Source organism: Abramis brama (assembly GCF_963993115.1).
Source record: "Abramis brama genome assembly, chromosome: 21".
Classification (NCBI taxonomy): Eukaryota; Metazoa; Chordata; class Actinopteri; order Cypriniformes; family Leuciscidae; genus Abramis; species Abramis brama.
Genome location: NC_139983.1, coordinates 34,349,790 through 34,363,089, shown reverse-complemented (window position 1 = coordinate 34,363,089; position 13,300 = coordinate 34,349,790). Strand labels below are relative to the sequence as shown.

At 34.8% G+C, this 13,300-nt stretch overlaps 1 protein-coding gene across 2 annotated transcripts in view; it reads left to right on the top strand.

Annotated features, from left to right (window-relative positions):
• Positions 1–299: 299 nt before the first annotated feature.
• The window catches only part of eif2ak4 (eukaryotic translation initiation factor 2 alpha kinase 4), a 59,417-nt gene continuing 46,416 nt past the window's right edge, over positions 300–13,300 (top strand). For both annotated transcript variants that reach the window (XM_084096129.1, XM_084096128.1), the window contains exons 1-8: positions 300–549; positions 1,595–1,701; positions 2,773–2,875; positions 6,612–6,785; positions 8,513–8,593; positions 11,280–11,413; positions 12,033–12,133; positions 12,214–12,371. In XM_084096129.1, coding sequence (XP_083952255.1) covers positions 451–549; positions 1,595–1,701; positions 2,773–2,875; positions 6,612–6,785; positions 8,513–8,593; positions 11,280–11,413; positions 12,033–12,133; positions 12,214–12,371 — 957 coding nt within the window. In that variant the 5' untranslated portion in view covers positions 300–450. The remainder of the gene's footprint in view (positions 550–1,594; positions 1,702–2,772; positions 2,876–6,611; positions 6,786–8,512; positions 8,594–11,279; positions 11,414–12,032; positions 12,134–12,213; positions 12,372–13,300) is intronic.

Genomic DNA, 13,300 nt, shown 5'->3' with positions numbered 1-13,300 from the left:
AAACAATGCTTTCAGATCATAGACACACCAGTCAATAATAAACACACTCCAGATCATTCAATAAACACCACAGAGAAAAATGGAGAACAGTGTCCAGGGCATGTAGTTACAAAAAAAATGTTTATTGTACATAGTAAACATTTTGCAAATGAAGAAAAACCCCCACAAATAAAACCCACAAAACTAAAGAAACTAAAACTAAATCTAAAAATGTGAAACATAAATATATTATTTTGTGAAGAGCAACAGCGCCTCTCAGCGGCAGGAGGAGGAACTGCAGCGTGCGCGCTCACGTCATCAGAGCGACGAGCGTGACGTGACGCTGCCACGCGACGCGACGGCTGTGATGATTACATGCCTCCACATGAGAAGTTTTATTATGTTTTCTACACTGTTTTGATCGGAGATGGTGTTGAGGAGTGTGTGTGAGTGCTGAGCTCATCATGCAGGATGAATGATTACTCTCTTCAACAGGAGAATGAGCTCGAGGCGCTGTCATCGATATACGGGGAGGATTTCACTGATATACGAGCGGAAGATCCATGGAAGGTATTCATTTTATACTCAGGAATGACATTAATGTGTTTTAAAGAGCTCATGTTCAGTTCATGGTTCTTTTAAGTCCTCAAACAGTCATAATATAGTTGTTCATTTCACTTTCTACGTACTTGCCCAATTGCAGTGCTTAAATTTGAAAACGTGGGCGTGTCATATGGTAATTAGTTCAATGTTGTGACATGCATCATGTGTGTTATGTTACAGTAACATGTAATTAATTAGCTGAAACCATGAAACTTATACAGCTTATCAGAAGTTTAAAAAAAAAAATTAAAACCCTATGAAATTAGTTTTATTTTTCCCAAATTCTGTGTTTTTAATTAAAAAAATGTTATACTGCTTTTATAGGAACATTATACTGTACAATAATATTTTAATTCTGTTACAATTTGTTCAAATTAAACCAGACTTTTATTTTGGCGGGTTGTCAACTTTTTATTTAACAACAAATTCTGTGTTTTTCATTTTATTATTTTTTAATATTACTTCTAGATGAGCATTCTACTGTACAATAATATTTTAATTCTGTCACAATTTCTTTGTCAAACCAGACTTTTATTTTGGCGAGTTGTCAACTTTTATTTAATAACAAATTCTGTTTTTATATATACATACACATACATTTTAATACTGCTTTTAGAGGAACATTCTACCGTACAATCATATTTTAATTCTCTCACAATTGTTTTTAAAGTTAAACCAGACTTTTTTATTTTATACAAATTTAAAATTGGTGGTGATCAAATGAAGGCATAAAACATTTACAATTTATTTAGAAGAAAGATAATTTATTTAAAACATAGATTTTTTTTTTTAATATATATTATTCTAAGTTTTAATCATTTAATAATTTTTTGGAGGAACATTCTACTGTACAATAGTATTATAATTCTGTCACAATTTCTTCAAGTTAAACCAGACTTTAATTTTGCCGGGTTGTCATAGCTTGTCACTTGTTTATCCGCGCCGCTCTGCGAAACCCCCGGCGTGTGGCGTGCAGGAAGTGACACGTGTGTGCTGCTGATGTCATCTGCAGGTCAGACGTCCCCCTGAGGTGTTCCTGAAGCTGCGGCCGAAGGGTCTCGGCACTCGATTCGTCTCGGTGGATCTGCAGGTCAAGTGTCCTGAGACGTATCCTGACGTGTGAGTGTCACTTTAAACACACACTCGCATGGTCACATGACTCGCAGCTCAGCAAATAAAACAAAGCATGTTTTTTTTAGCAAATGGTTTATTTTAGATTTGTAAAAGAATATTTATTTGTTGCACCTTTTCATTTTTTCAAATAGTACCAAATACACACGAATAATGAAGTAATAAAACAATGCATGTTTTTTTTTGTTTTATTTAGATTTTTTTTTTTTGTGGCAATTTTTACATTTTCACAGAGATGAAATGGTACCAAATACACACAAATAATGCTCAAATAATTTTTTTTTTTTTTTTTTAGTAAGTGATTTATTTAGATTTTTAAAAGAATATTTATTGCACTTTTTTGTTTTCATGCAGTTAAAATAGAAATGAAGATAAAAGTAGTACCAAATACACATGAATAATGCACAAATAAAACAATGTTTCTTATTTAGTGTTTTATTTATTTTTTTCAATTTCCATTTTCACTGAGATGAAATATTACCTAATAACACAAGTAAAATAATATATTTTTTAGTGTTTTATTTAGATTTTTTATTTTTTTTAATGTATTTATTTATTGCTCTTTTTCATTTTCATGCAGTTCAAATAGTACCAAATACACACGAATAATGCACAAATAAAATAATGCATGTTTTTTTTTGTCTTTTATTTCAATATATATATATATTTTTTAATTATTATTTTTTTTTGGAACTTTTTGTTTTTCACAGAGATGAAAGTGTACCAAATACGCACAAATAATGCACAAGTAAAATAATGCTTTTTTTGTGGTTTTTTTAAATTTTTTTAAATGTATTTATTTATTGGTCTTTTTCATTTTCATACAGTTTCCTCATGAACAGAATGATTGTTACACACATCGCTATAATAATCTCTATAACCATATAGTTTCCATCCCATCCTTTTTTAAGAACATTTCTTTTTGAATTTTTTGTAATTTTGTTTTGTCTTTGTCACTTTTATTTCCTTTGCTTTTAATGTCTATATAGTTGTTGAGAAATGAGAAATGACGTATGCTCTGTCTGTGTGTGTGTGTCATGTGACGTGTGACATCATCAGGCCTCCAGAGCTGGAGCTGAAGAACGCTAAAGGTCTTTCTCTGGATAAACTGGAGGAACTGAAGGCGGAGCTCAACAAACTGGCCAGAGCCCGATGTGGAGAGGTCAGACACTGACTTATCTATTATAATGCATCCGCTCAGAATATGGGGCTTTCTTCAATACGCACGCACACATATATGATATATACACATGGTAGTGTCCAAAAGTGACGTTCAGCCAGTGTTAGAGATTCTGTATCATGTTGTGTCGTTGAGCTTGGAGTCGATCGATGGTTTATCAGTGATAATAGTGCAGTGAATCATCACAAATTGTGCGACATCATTTTTGTCCAGGCTCTCATACAACGAAGTTATGAATAAGAGAACCAACAATTAATAACTCATTATGTTGTTGTCAGTGTCAGCTTTTTGTTTTTCTATGTAATTTTTTGCATTTTAAAATAAAACCTGTAGCTTTTGCCAAATACTTTTGTCTGATAAACAAAAGTATCACATTCAATATCACATTTGAATGTTTTTGAAAGAGTCTCTTCTGCTCACCAAGACTACATTTATTTGATCAAAAATACAGTAGAAAAATATGAAATATTATTCTAATGTAAATCATCTGTTTTCTATGTGAATATATAGTAAAGTGTGATTTATTCCTGTGATCAAAGCTGAATTTTCAGCATCATTACTCCAGTCTTCAGTGTCACATGATCCTTCAGAAATCACTCTAATATGAGGATTTGATGATCAAGAAACATTTATGATTATTATCAGTGTTGAAAACAGTTGTGCTGCTTCATATCTGTGAAAACTGATACATTTTTCAGGATTCATTGATGAATTAAAAGCAAAATAAACACAGTATTATTTAAAATAGTGCTGAAACAAGGGTGTGAAGAGTTCAGATTCACGATTGACGGTTCGACTGTGTGATTTTTGTCACGACTGAAACAATGAAGTGTTGTGGCAAAGAAGGACGTTTAGTCAGAGCTCATCCTGAAAGAAGACAGCAGGACTCGGAAACGAGAGAATGCAACGACGGAAAAAGAAGTGATAGAAAAAGCTACGCAAATTGTCTGTTGAATGAGTAACTGCAGAATTAACAGCAAAAACTAATATCACTGCAATAGAAAATAAAGAGGAAGAAAGAGAGGAAATGGTAAAGATGTTGCAGAAAGTGTTTCTGGCCGAGATCTGATGGAGTTATTGAACCAGATTTCAAAATAGCAGTTGTGAAGCGTAACGCAACGAAGACTGGACTCAAAAAGAGGTCATATTAAAATAAAAGTAGAGACAAAAGAAGTGAATGTAGCCCCTTTCACACAGCGCGTTGATCCCGAAAAATTGCCGTAAAATTGCTAGCCTTCTGTGTGAACGCAAACACGTCCCGGGATCGATGGGGAGCTAGTAACATTGCCGGGATCAGTGCCGTAAGGGGTGTTTTGTTTTTTCCGGAAAAAAATGCTCGAGCGCGGTTTCTCGAGATCGAAAGTGCAGATCTTGAAAGCTCTTGAAGCTCCGCCCCCTGTGCCGGGAGCAGCAGCTCATTTGCATTTAAAGTAACAGGCACAAAACGGTGTGTGACAATTTTAACATGCTATATAAAAATATCTGTGGGGTATTTTGAGCTAAAACTTCACACTCTGGGGAGATCAGAGACTTATTTTACATCTTATGAAAAGGGCATTATACCACCCCTTTAAAAAGAAAAAAATATGTTTTAACAGATCTGCTGGGAATGAAAGGGAAAGGAGCATTAGTGAGATCTCGCTTTCAGAATCTGAACGAGATGGATGCACCAACCAGTTTATTTATTTTTTTGGTCTTGAACAAAAGAATGGCCAAAGCAGATTAATTCATTCCTTATGGGATGATAATGTGAATGAGCTAAATGCCTTATTCAAATCTAAATGCCTCTGAATATCAAGAAGATTTTAATATTGCACAGAAGTTCTTTTGAAGGTCTTCCGAAAGTACCAGCTGAAATAAATACTAAACATGAGCAACCGTTGTTATTGCCTATGGCCAATGGTAAAGCTCCAGGGATCGATGGAATCCCCATAGAGTTTTATAAAACGTTTTGAAGCATAATGGGTTCAGATCTGTTAGCAGTCTTTAATGAGAGCTTTGTTCAAAGAGCAGTTCTGATGTTGCTTCCAAAAACAGTGGATTTGAGAGAGAAACTGGAGACCTGTGTCTCTGTTATGTGCTGATTACAAGGCTCTCTCTAAAGTAGGGATGCACGATATTGAAGAAAAATGCGATAACTCATTAAATAATGCAATATTCGATAAGCGATATGATAATGCTCAAAGTGTGTAAAATAAACTTAAATTATCTTTAACATATATTTAAAATGATATAACCTACATACGTGTTTCACATTCTTTCTGTGACTAGAAAGCATCCCTAAACTTCTGACAGTGAACATCAGTGTTTTACTGTGGTATAAGAAGTGTTATTTTAACATCAGTGTAAACCACAGGGTTCAGGTTATCCTACATTAGGGTTATTTAACAACAGAAACTGAATAATCAAATGTAAAAATAAACACTGCTTAGTTTTCACTGTATGAATGAAATATATCCTGATTCTTATTAAAGCTTCAAGAGTTATTCAGCCGAGAGCAGCGAGTGATTTACTCTCTTGTTCATGACCGCAGTTATTGCAAGCCGTCGCGATATGCATATACATTTGTGATATTTCGATAATTTTGATTATATTGTGCATCCTACAAAGTTTTCGAGATTCATTAACAGAAGAAGAAAAATTGCAGAAACATTGACATTGACAAAACTGCGGCTAAAGAGTTAAAAGAGCTAAAGCTTGTGAAGCCCCTGATGGTGCTGGTCTGTTTCCCAGCATTGATGAACTTTCAGGTGTTACCTTGGATTTTTAAAAATGATGTTCGTTTTACTGTGTTTAATTCTATTGGAGGAAAAAGTGTTTATACTTTTTGTGTTAAAACGTTGAATAAAGAAAAACTTAAAAATAGGATAGATACACCCTGGAGAAAATATTTATGAGTAAAAGATGAAGAAATACCAAAATGGGAGGTCATTTATAAGCCACCATTGACCAAAGGGGCTGGAGGTATTCAGTGGAGAATATTGCACGGTATTATACACGCTTTTGTGTCCCTTTTGAATTCTGAAGTTATTTGTAATTGTAGAGAAACAATTTTTCATTGTTTCCTTAGATGTGAAGATTTTTTACTAGATTTTTTTTAAGAATTGTTTGATTCCTTTGAAGAGTTTCAGAGGTTTGTTTTATTTTTGGAGTGAAATTTGGGAAAAACAAGAAATGTAAAATTTAGAATTTTCTATTGGGTTATATATATATATATATATATATATATATATATATATATATATATATATATATATATAACCATTCCATTCTAAAATGGCAATCTATGCAACACAAACAAGGAAAATTTTAAATAACAATTAGGCTATATTGATGCTCTTGTTTTTTAAATGCATTGTCAGAGCTAGAATATTTTTAGAATATAGAATTTAGAAACAGTTGTCTTTTTCCGAGAAACTTGAATAATGTTTGTATTCTTTATTGTTTTTTTGTTGTAATTTTTTTATTGGTGACCTAAACTAAAGTTTTGTTAAAATTCAAAAGTCAATTCTCTCTCTCTCTCTCTCTCTCTCTCTCTCTCTCTCTCTCTCTCTCTCTCTCTCTCCCCCCTCTCCCCCTCTCTCTCTCTCTCTCTCTCTCTCTCTCTCTCTCTCTCTCTCTCTCCCCCTCTCTCTCTCTCTCTCTCTCTCTCTCTCTCCCCCCCTCTCCCCCTCTCTCTCTCTCTCTCTCTCTCTCTCTCTCTCCCCCCCCCCCCCAGGTGATGATCTATGAGTTGGCGGATCTGGTCCAGGGTTTCCTGACGGAGCACAACGCTCCTCCGTCGAGCTCGTTCCACGAGGAGATGCTGAAGAACCAGCGGCGTCTGCAGGAACGACTCGCTCAGGAGGAGCAGCGCAAGATCGACCAGCGCCGCAGACAGGAAGAGCAGACGGTACATCACTTCCTGTGGCACATCCGCTTGTGTTTGTCTTGCCACACCATTTTCAATTTATTACATATCACAGGGTTCGACTTTTTTTGACTTTTTGAAATGTAAATGTTGGAAAACCTTTGAAGACAGCCATATTTCTGAAAAAGTGCTTGGATTATTGGAAGACAATAGGCTATATAAATTTTTTTCACACCCATCTGATACTGATATAGAGCCATTTAGCCTAGCTATGATTTTGCTCATGTAATTATTCAAGTATATGATATAGCTTTCATTCTTCTCATCTATATATATACAGTGCAATGCATAAGTTAATACACCCATGCTAAAGTTGACTAAAAAGAGGAATAAAAAATCATATTTTGGAAATTGAACTTAATGCCTTAATTAAAAAAATTAGGAAAAATCCAACCTTTAAGGACACCAATTTTCTTTGTGAATGAATAATGTATCGTAAATAAATAAATGTTCTTCCTTAAAATACATGGTGCATAAGTGAGTACACCCCCATGTTAAATTCCCATAGAGGCAGGCAGATTTTTATTTTTAAGTATTTTTTTAAATTTTTTTTTAGGATACTATGCATCCTGATAAAGTTCCCTTGGCCTTTGGAATTAAAATAGCCCCACATCATCACATAGCCTTCACCACACCTAGAGATTGGCATGATTTTATTTCAGTTAGCCTAAAAGCTAGTTTGATTTGCATTGAGAGATGATCTTATGGAAAGTACCCCATGCCAATCTCTAGGTATGGTGAAGGCTATGTGATGATGTGGGGCTATTTTAATTCCAAAGGCCAAGGGAACTTTATCAGGATGCATAGTATCCTAAAAAAAAAATTAAAAAAATACTTAAAAATAAAAATCTGCCTGCCTCTATGGGAATTTAACATAGGGGTGTACTCACTTATGCACCATGTATTTTAAGGAAGAACATTTATTTATTTACGATACATTATTCATTCACAAAGAAAATTGGTGTCCTTAAAGGTTGGATTTTTCCTAATTTTTTAAATTAAGGCATTAAGTTCAATTTCCAAAATATGATTTTTTATTCCTCTTTTTAGTCAACTTTAGCATGGGTGTATTAACTTATGCATTGCACTGTATATTCAAGGGAGAAAAACTCAGTTTGAATAAGGGAAGCGATATCTTTGTCATAGTGTTGTTTCAATTGTTACATTTAGTTTTTGTACCATTTAGTTGTAATATTTTTATTTTATTTATCTATTTACATTTTTTATAATTTGAAAGCTAATTAAGATATTGTTTGATAAGTGCGATCTCTGATTTGTTGTCCTTAAACCAAAACAAGTAATGCTTGAAAAGTCCTTGATAGTCCTGGAATTTCATTTGACAGTTTCTGTACGAACCCTGATATCAGTTTTCATTCCGAGAACAACACAGATTGTTTCTGTGCATCTTCACAGTCATAAACAGGAAAATAATAATGATCAATGATGCAAACTACATCAGATATGCTGTAAAGCAGCTCTAAAAATACATTATTCAGATGAACTCAGTCCAAATTCTGTTCTCATCTGATAATAACATTACAATAAAATCACATTAAGTGTCTTATATTGAGACGACAACAATATTATTGTTCTTGATTGTTGTTTTATAAATAAGTGCATGTTTCAGTGCTAAATCTCTTGGTTTATGGTCACGCATCAGCTTTATGTGTGACTGTCGTAAATCTGATCCCAGTGTTTCTCTTCCACAGCAAAACGAGATTCTTGCGGAGATCCAGAGGAGAGAGGAGGAGAGGCGAGAGGAGAAGAGGAGGAAAGAGATGGCCAAACTGGTGAGATCTCTCTGCTCTCGTGGACGTGTAGTGTTCGGAGGACTCAGTTTCTGCAGTTTAATGAGGAAAATCACACGTTACATCTCATAATCATCTTTTAATATCAGTGAATAACATCTAGGCCTGTCGCCTGTAATTAAATGTCTGATTATAGGATCTAATCGCAGTGAGATTACCTCAATAATCCTGCAGTTTAAATTATATCAGTTTAAATTATATTATATTTTGTTATGTTTTTATGTATATTATGTTATATATTAATATTAATGTTATATATATATTTTTTATATTCTTTAATCAATTTATTATATACATTTAACTAATTATCTTTATATATTTTATATAATCAATTAAGTATATAATTAATAACTATTATAATATATTAATTATAAAATTTAATATTAATTAATAATAATAATAATTAATCACAGCATTGAAGTAAATCATATGGGCCTATTTTATTATTTATTTTTTATTATTATATTATATACTTTATATAATTTATTTAATATATTGATTTAATTAGTATTATATTAAGTATATAATTAATTATTAGTAATTATGAATTAATTCTTACAACATTGAATTCAATTTTATTATAAGTAGTAAATCATATGGGCCTATTTTTTATTTTTTTATTATTATATTATATTTTTTAAAAATCATTATAAATGTCATTGGTTTATATAATTAATTTAATATATTTTATTAAGTAGTAATTAATTATTAATTAATTTTCACAACATTGAAGTAAATTATTATTATGTATATTATAATATTAATGTTATATTACATTCATTATATAACTATGTATGTATGTAACTAATTATTTTTTACATATTTGATATAATCAATTAAGTATATAATTAATATAATTTAATATTAATTAATAATTATGAATTAATCACAGCATTTAAGTAAATCATATGGGCCTATTTTATTATATTTTTTATTATTACATTATATACGATTCCTAGAGTTAACAGTCAGCACAGAACTCGTGATTGCGACAGGCCTATATACAGTGAGGAAAATAAGTATTTGAACACCCTGCTATTTTGCAAGTTCTCCCACTTGGAAATCATGGAGGGGTCTGAAATTGTCATCGTAGGTGCATGTCCACTGTGAGAGACATAATCTAAAAAAAAAAATCCAGAAATCACAATATATGATTTTTTAACTATTTATTTGTATGATACAGCTGCAAATAAGTATTTGAACACCTGTCTATCAGCTAGAATTCTGACCCTCAAAGACCTGTTAGTCTGCCTTTAAAATGTCCACCTCCACTCCATTTATTATCCTAAATTAGATGCACCTGTTTGAGGTCGTTAGCTGCATAAAGACACCTGTCCACCCCATACAATCAGTAAGAATCCAACTACTAACATGGCCAAGACCAAAGAGCTGTCCAAAGACACTAGAGACAAAATTGTACACCTCCACAAGGCTGGAAAGGGCTACGGGGAAATTGCCAAGCAGCTTGGTGAAAAAAGGTCCACTGTTGGAGCAATCATTAGAAAATGGAAGAAGCTAAACATGACTGTCAATCTCCCTCGGACTGGGGCTCCATGCAAGATCTCACCTCGTGGGGTCTCAATGATCCTAAGAAAGGTGAGAAATCAGCCCAGAACTACACGGGAGGAGCTGGTCAATGACCTGAAAAGAGCTGGGACCACCGTTTCCAAGGTTACTGTTGGTAATACACTAAGACGTCATGGTTTGAAATCATGCATGGCACGGAAGGTTCCCCTACTTAAACCAGCACATGTCAAGGCCCGTCTTAAGTTTGCCAATGACCATTTGGATGATCCAGAGGAGTCATGGGAGAAAGTCATGTGGTCAGATGAGACCAAAATAGAACCTTTTGGTCATAATTCCACTAAACGTGTTTGGAGGAAGAAGAATGATGAGTACCATCCCAAGAACACCATCCCTACTGTGAAGCATGGGGGTGGTAGCATCATGCTTTGGGGGTGTTTTTCTGCACATGGGACAGGGCGACTGCACTGTATTAAGGAGAGGATGACCGGGGCCATGTATTGCGAGATTTTGGGGAACAACCTCCTTCCCTCAGTTAGAGCATTGAAGATGGGTCGAGGCTGGGTCTTCCAACATGACAATGACCCGAAGCACACAGCCAGGATAACCAAGGAGTGGCTCTGTAAGAAGCATATCAAGGTTCTGGCGTGGCCTAGCCAGTCTCCAGACCTAAACCCAATAGAGAATCTTTGGAGGGAGCTCAAACTCGTTGTTTCTCAGCGACAGCCCAGAAACCTGACTGATCTAGAGAAGATCTGTGTGGAGGAGTGGGCCAAAATCCCTCCTGCAGTGTGTGCAAACCTGGTGAAAAACTACAGGAAACGTTTGACCTCTGTAATTGCAAACAAAGGCTACTGTACCAAATATTAACATTGATTTTCTCAGGTGTTCAAATACTTATTTGCAGCTGTATCATACAAATAAATAGTTAAAAAATCATACATTGTGATTTCTGGATTTTTTTTTTTAGATTATGTCTCTCACAGTGGACATGCACCTACGATGACAATTTCAGACCCCTCCATGATTTCCAAGTGGGAGAACTTGCAAAATAGCAGGGTGTTCAAATACTTATTTTCCTCACTGTATATAGAGATATATAATATGTAATATATAATAAGAGCATGTTGATTGTGTGTGTCAGGAGCGTTTGGAGAGTGTCGTCGCGGTCCAGCCGGCGTTACAAACACACTCGTCATCAGCGTCGCCGGTGGATCCGAGTGAAGCAAAGAAAGTGCTGACAAACAGACGCAGAACCACATCAAGCAGCAGACACAGGTCTGAGCACACACACACACCCACACACACACACACACACACTCTCACACACACACACACACACACACACACACACACACACACACACACACACTCACTCACTCACTCACTCACTCACTCACTCACTCACTCACTCACTCACTCACTCACTCACTCACACACACACACACACACACACACACACACACACACACACACACACACCCACACACTCACTCACACACTCCCACACACTCACTTACTCACTCACTCACTCACACACACACTCACACACACTCACTCACTCACTCACTCACTCACACACACTCACACTCACACTCACACTCACTCACTCACACACTCACTCACACACTCACTCACACACTCACTCACTCACTCACTCACTCACTCACTCACACACACACACACACACACACACACACACACACACACACACACACACCCACACACTCACTCACTCACTCACTCACTCACACACTCACACACACTCACACACTCACTCACTCACTCACTCACACACACTCACACTCACTCACACACACTCACACTCACTCACACACACACACACACACACACACACACAGAGAGATTAATGTCTCATGTTGCTCTTCTCTGCTAGGCGAGACACGTACAGCGAGGAGAATCACCGTCAGCAGGAAGTGCTTCACTTCAGCAACAGTTTCCTCGGAGAGGTCATAGTTCACAGAGGGAAGTGCATCGGTGAGCATTCTGGGATATCAGCCGGCGTTCGGCATCCGATCAGGGCTGATGTTGATGTGTGATGGTTCTCTCTGTCTCAGGTGAGAGCGAGCGGCTGGGACGCAGTGTGTATTACGCGTTTAACTCCAGCACGGGAGACTTCTCCGTCGTGTACGAGTGGATCCTGCGCTGGAGCAAGAGCATCGGGAAGTTCGTCACCAGCCAGGAGCGGGAGAAGATCGAGAAGTGCAAGAAACAGGTAGAAGATCAGCAGAAGCGTCACGGAAAGTTTGCATTTGTTCACTATCTGATCTGAAATGTTAGTTTTATAATGAAATTCGTATGTTGGCTCAATATAATGTCATGCATTTCAATTTCAATTTGTGATTATACATCAACATGACTATAAAATAATAATAATAGTAATAATAATTGAAAAAAATATATATATATATTAATTTACTGTAAAATAAAAAATGTCTATTTAAAAAAATAAAACTTTTTTTATTATTATTTTACAAAATTACAATAATATTTATGACTGCTTTATTATCCTTATTTTCAAACATTAAATCATTGGACTTTCTGATATAATATTTTATATTTATAATGAAATTTGTATGTTGGCACAATTTAATGTGTCATGCATTTCAATTTAAATTTGATTATATATCAACATGGCTATAAAATAATAATAAAAGTAATAATAATTAAAAAAAATTTATTCACTGTAAAATAAAAATATATATATTTAAAAAAAATATATATTTTAAATTATTATTTTACATTACAATAAAATGTACAAAATTACAATAATATTTATGACTGCCTTATTATCCTTATTTTCAAACATTAAACCATTGGACTTTCTGATATAATATTTTAGTTTTATAAAGAAATTCAAATGTTGGCACAATTTATCTGTCTAATTTCATGCATTTAAATTTAAAGTTTCCCTGTAGTCAATCATTTTATCCCTTAAAACTCATCTTTGATCACCAAAATTACATATTTAAAAATGTTTTCCTTGGAAAAAAAACATCTTCATGCCTTAAAATATCTTGAATGTAACGCGACACCCTTGCCTCATTTAGTATGCGCGGCTCTATGAATATGCAAATGAGCCTCCACTCACTCACTCAGCTCAGAGATCCACTGGTTGACGATCACACGTTGATCTGATTGGTT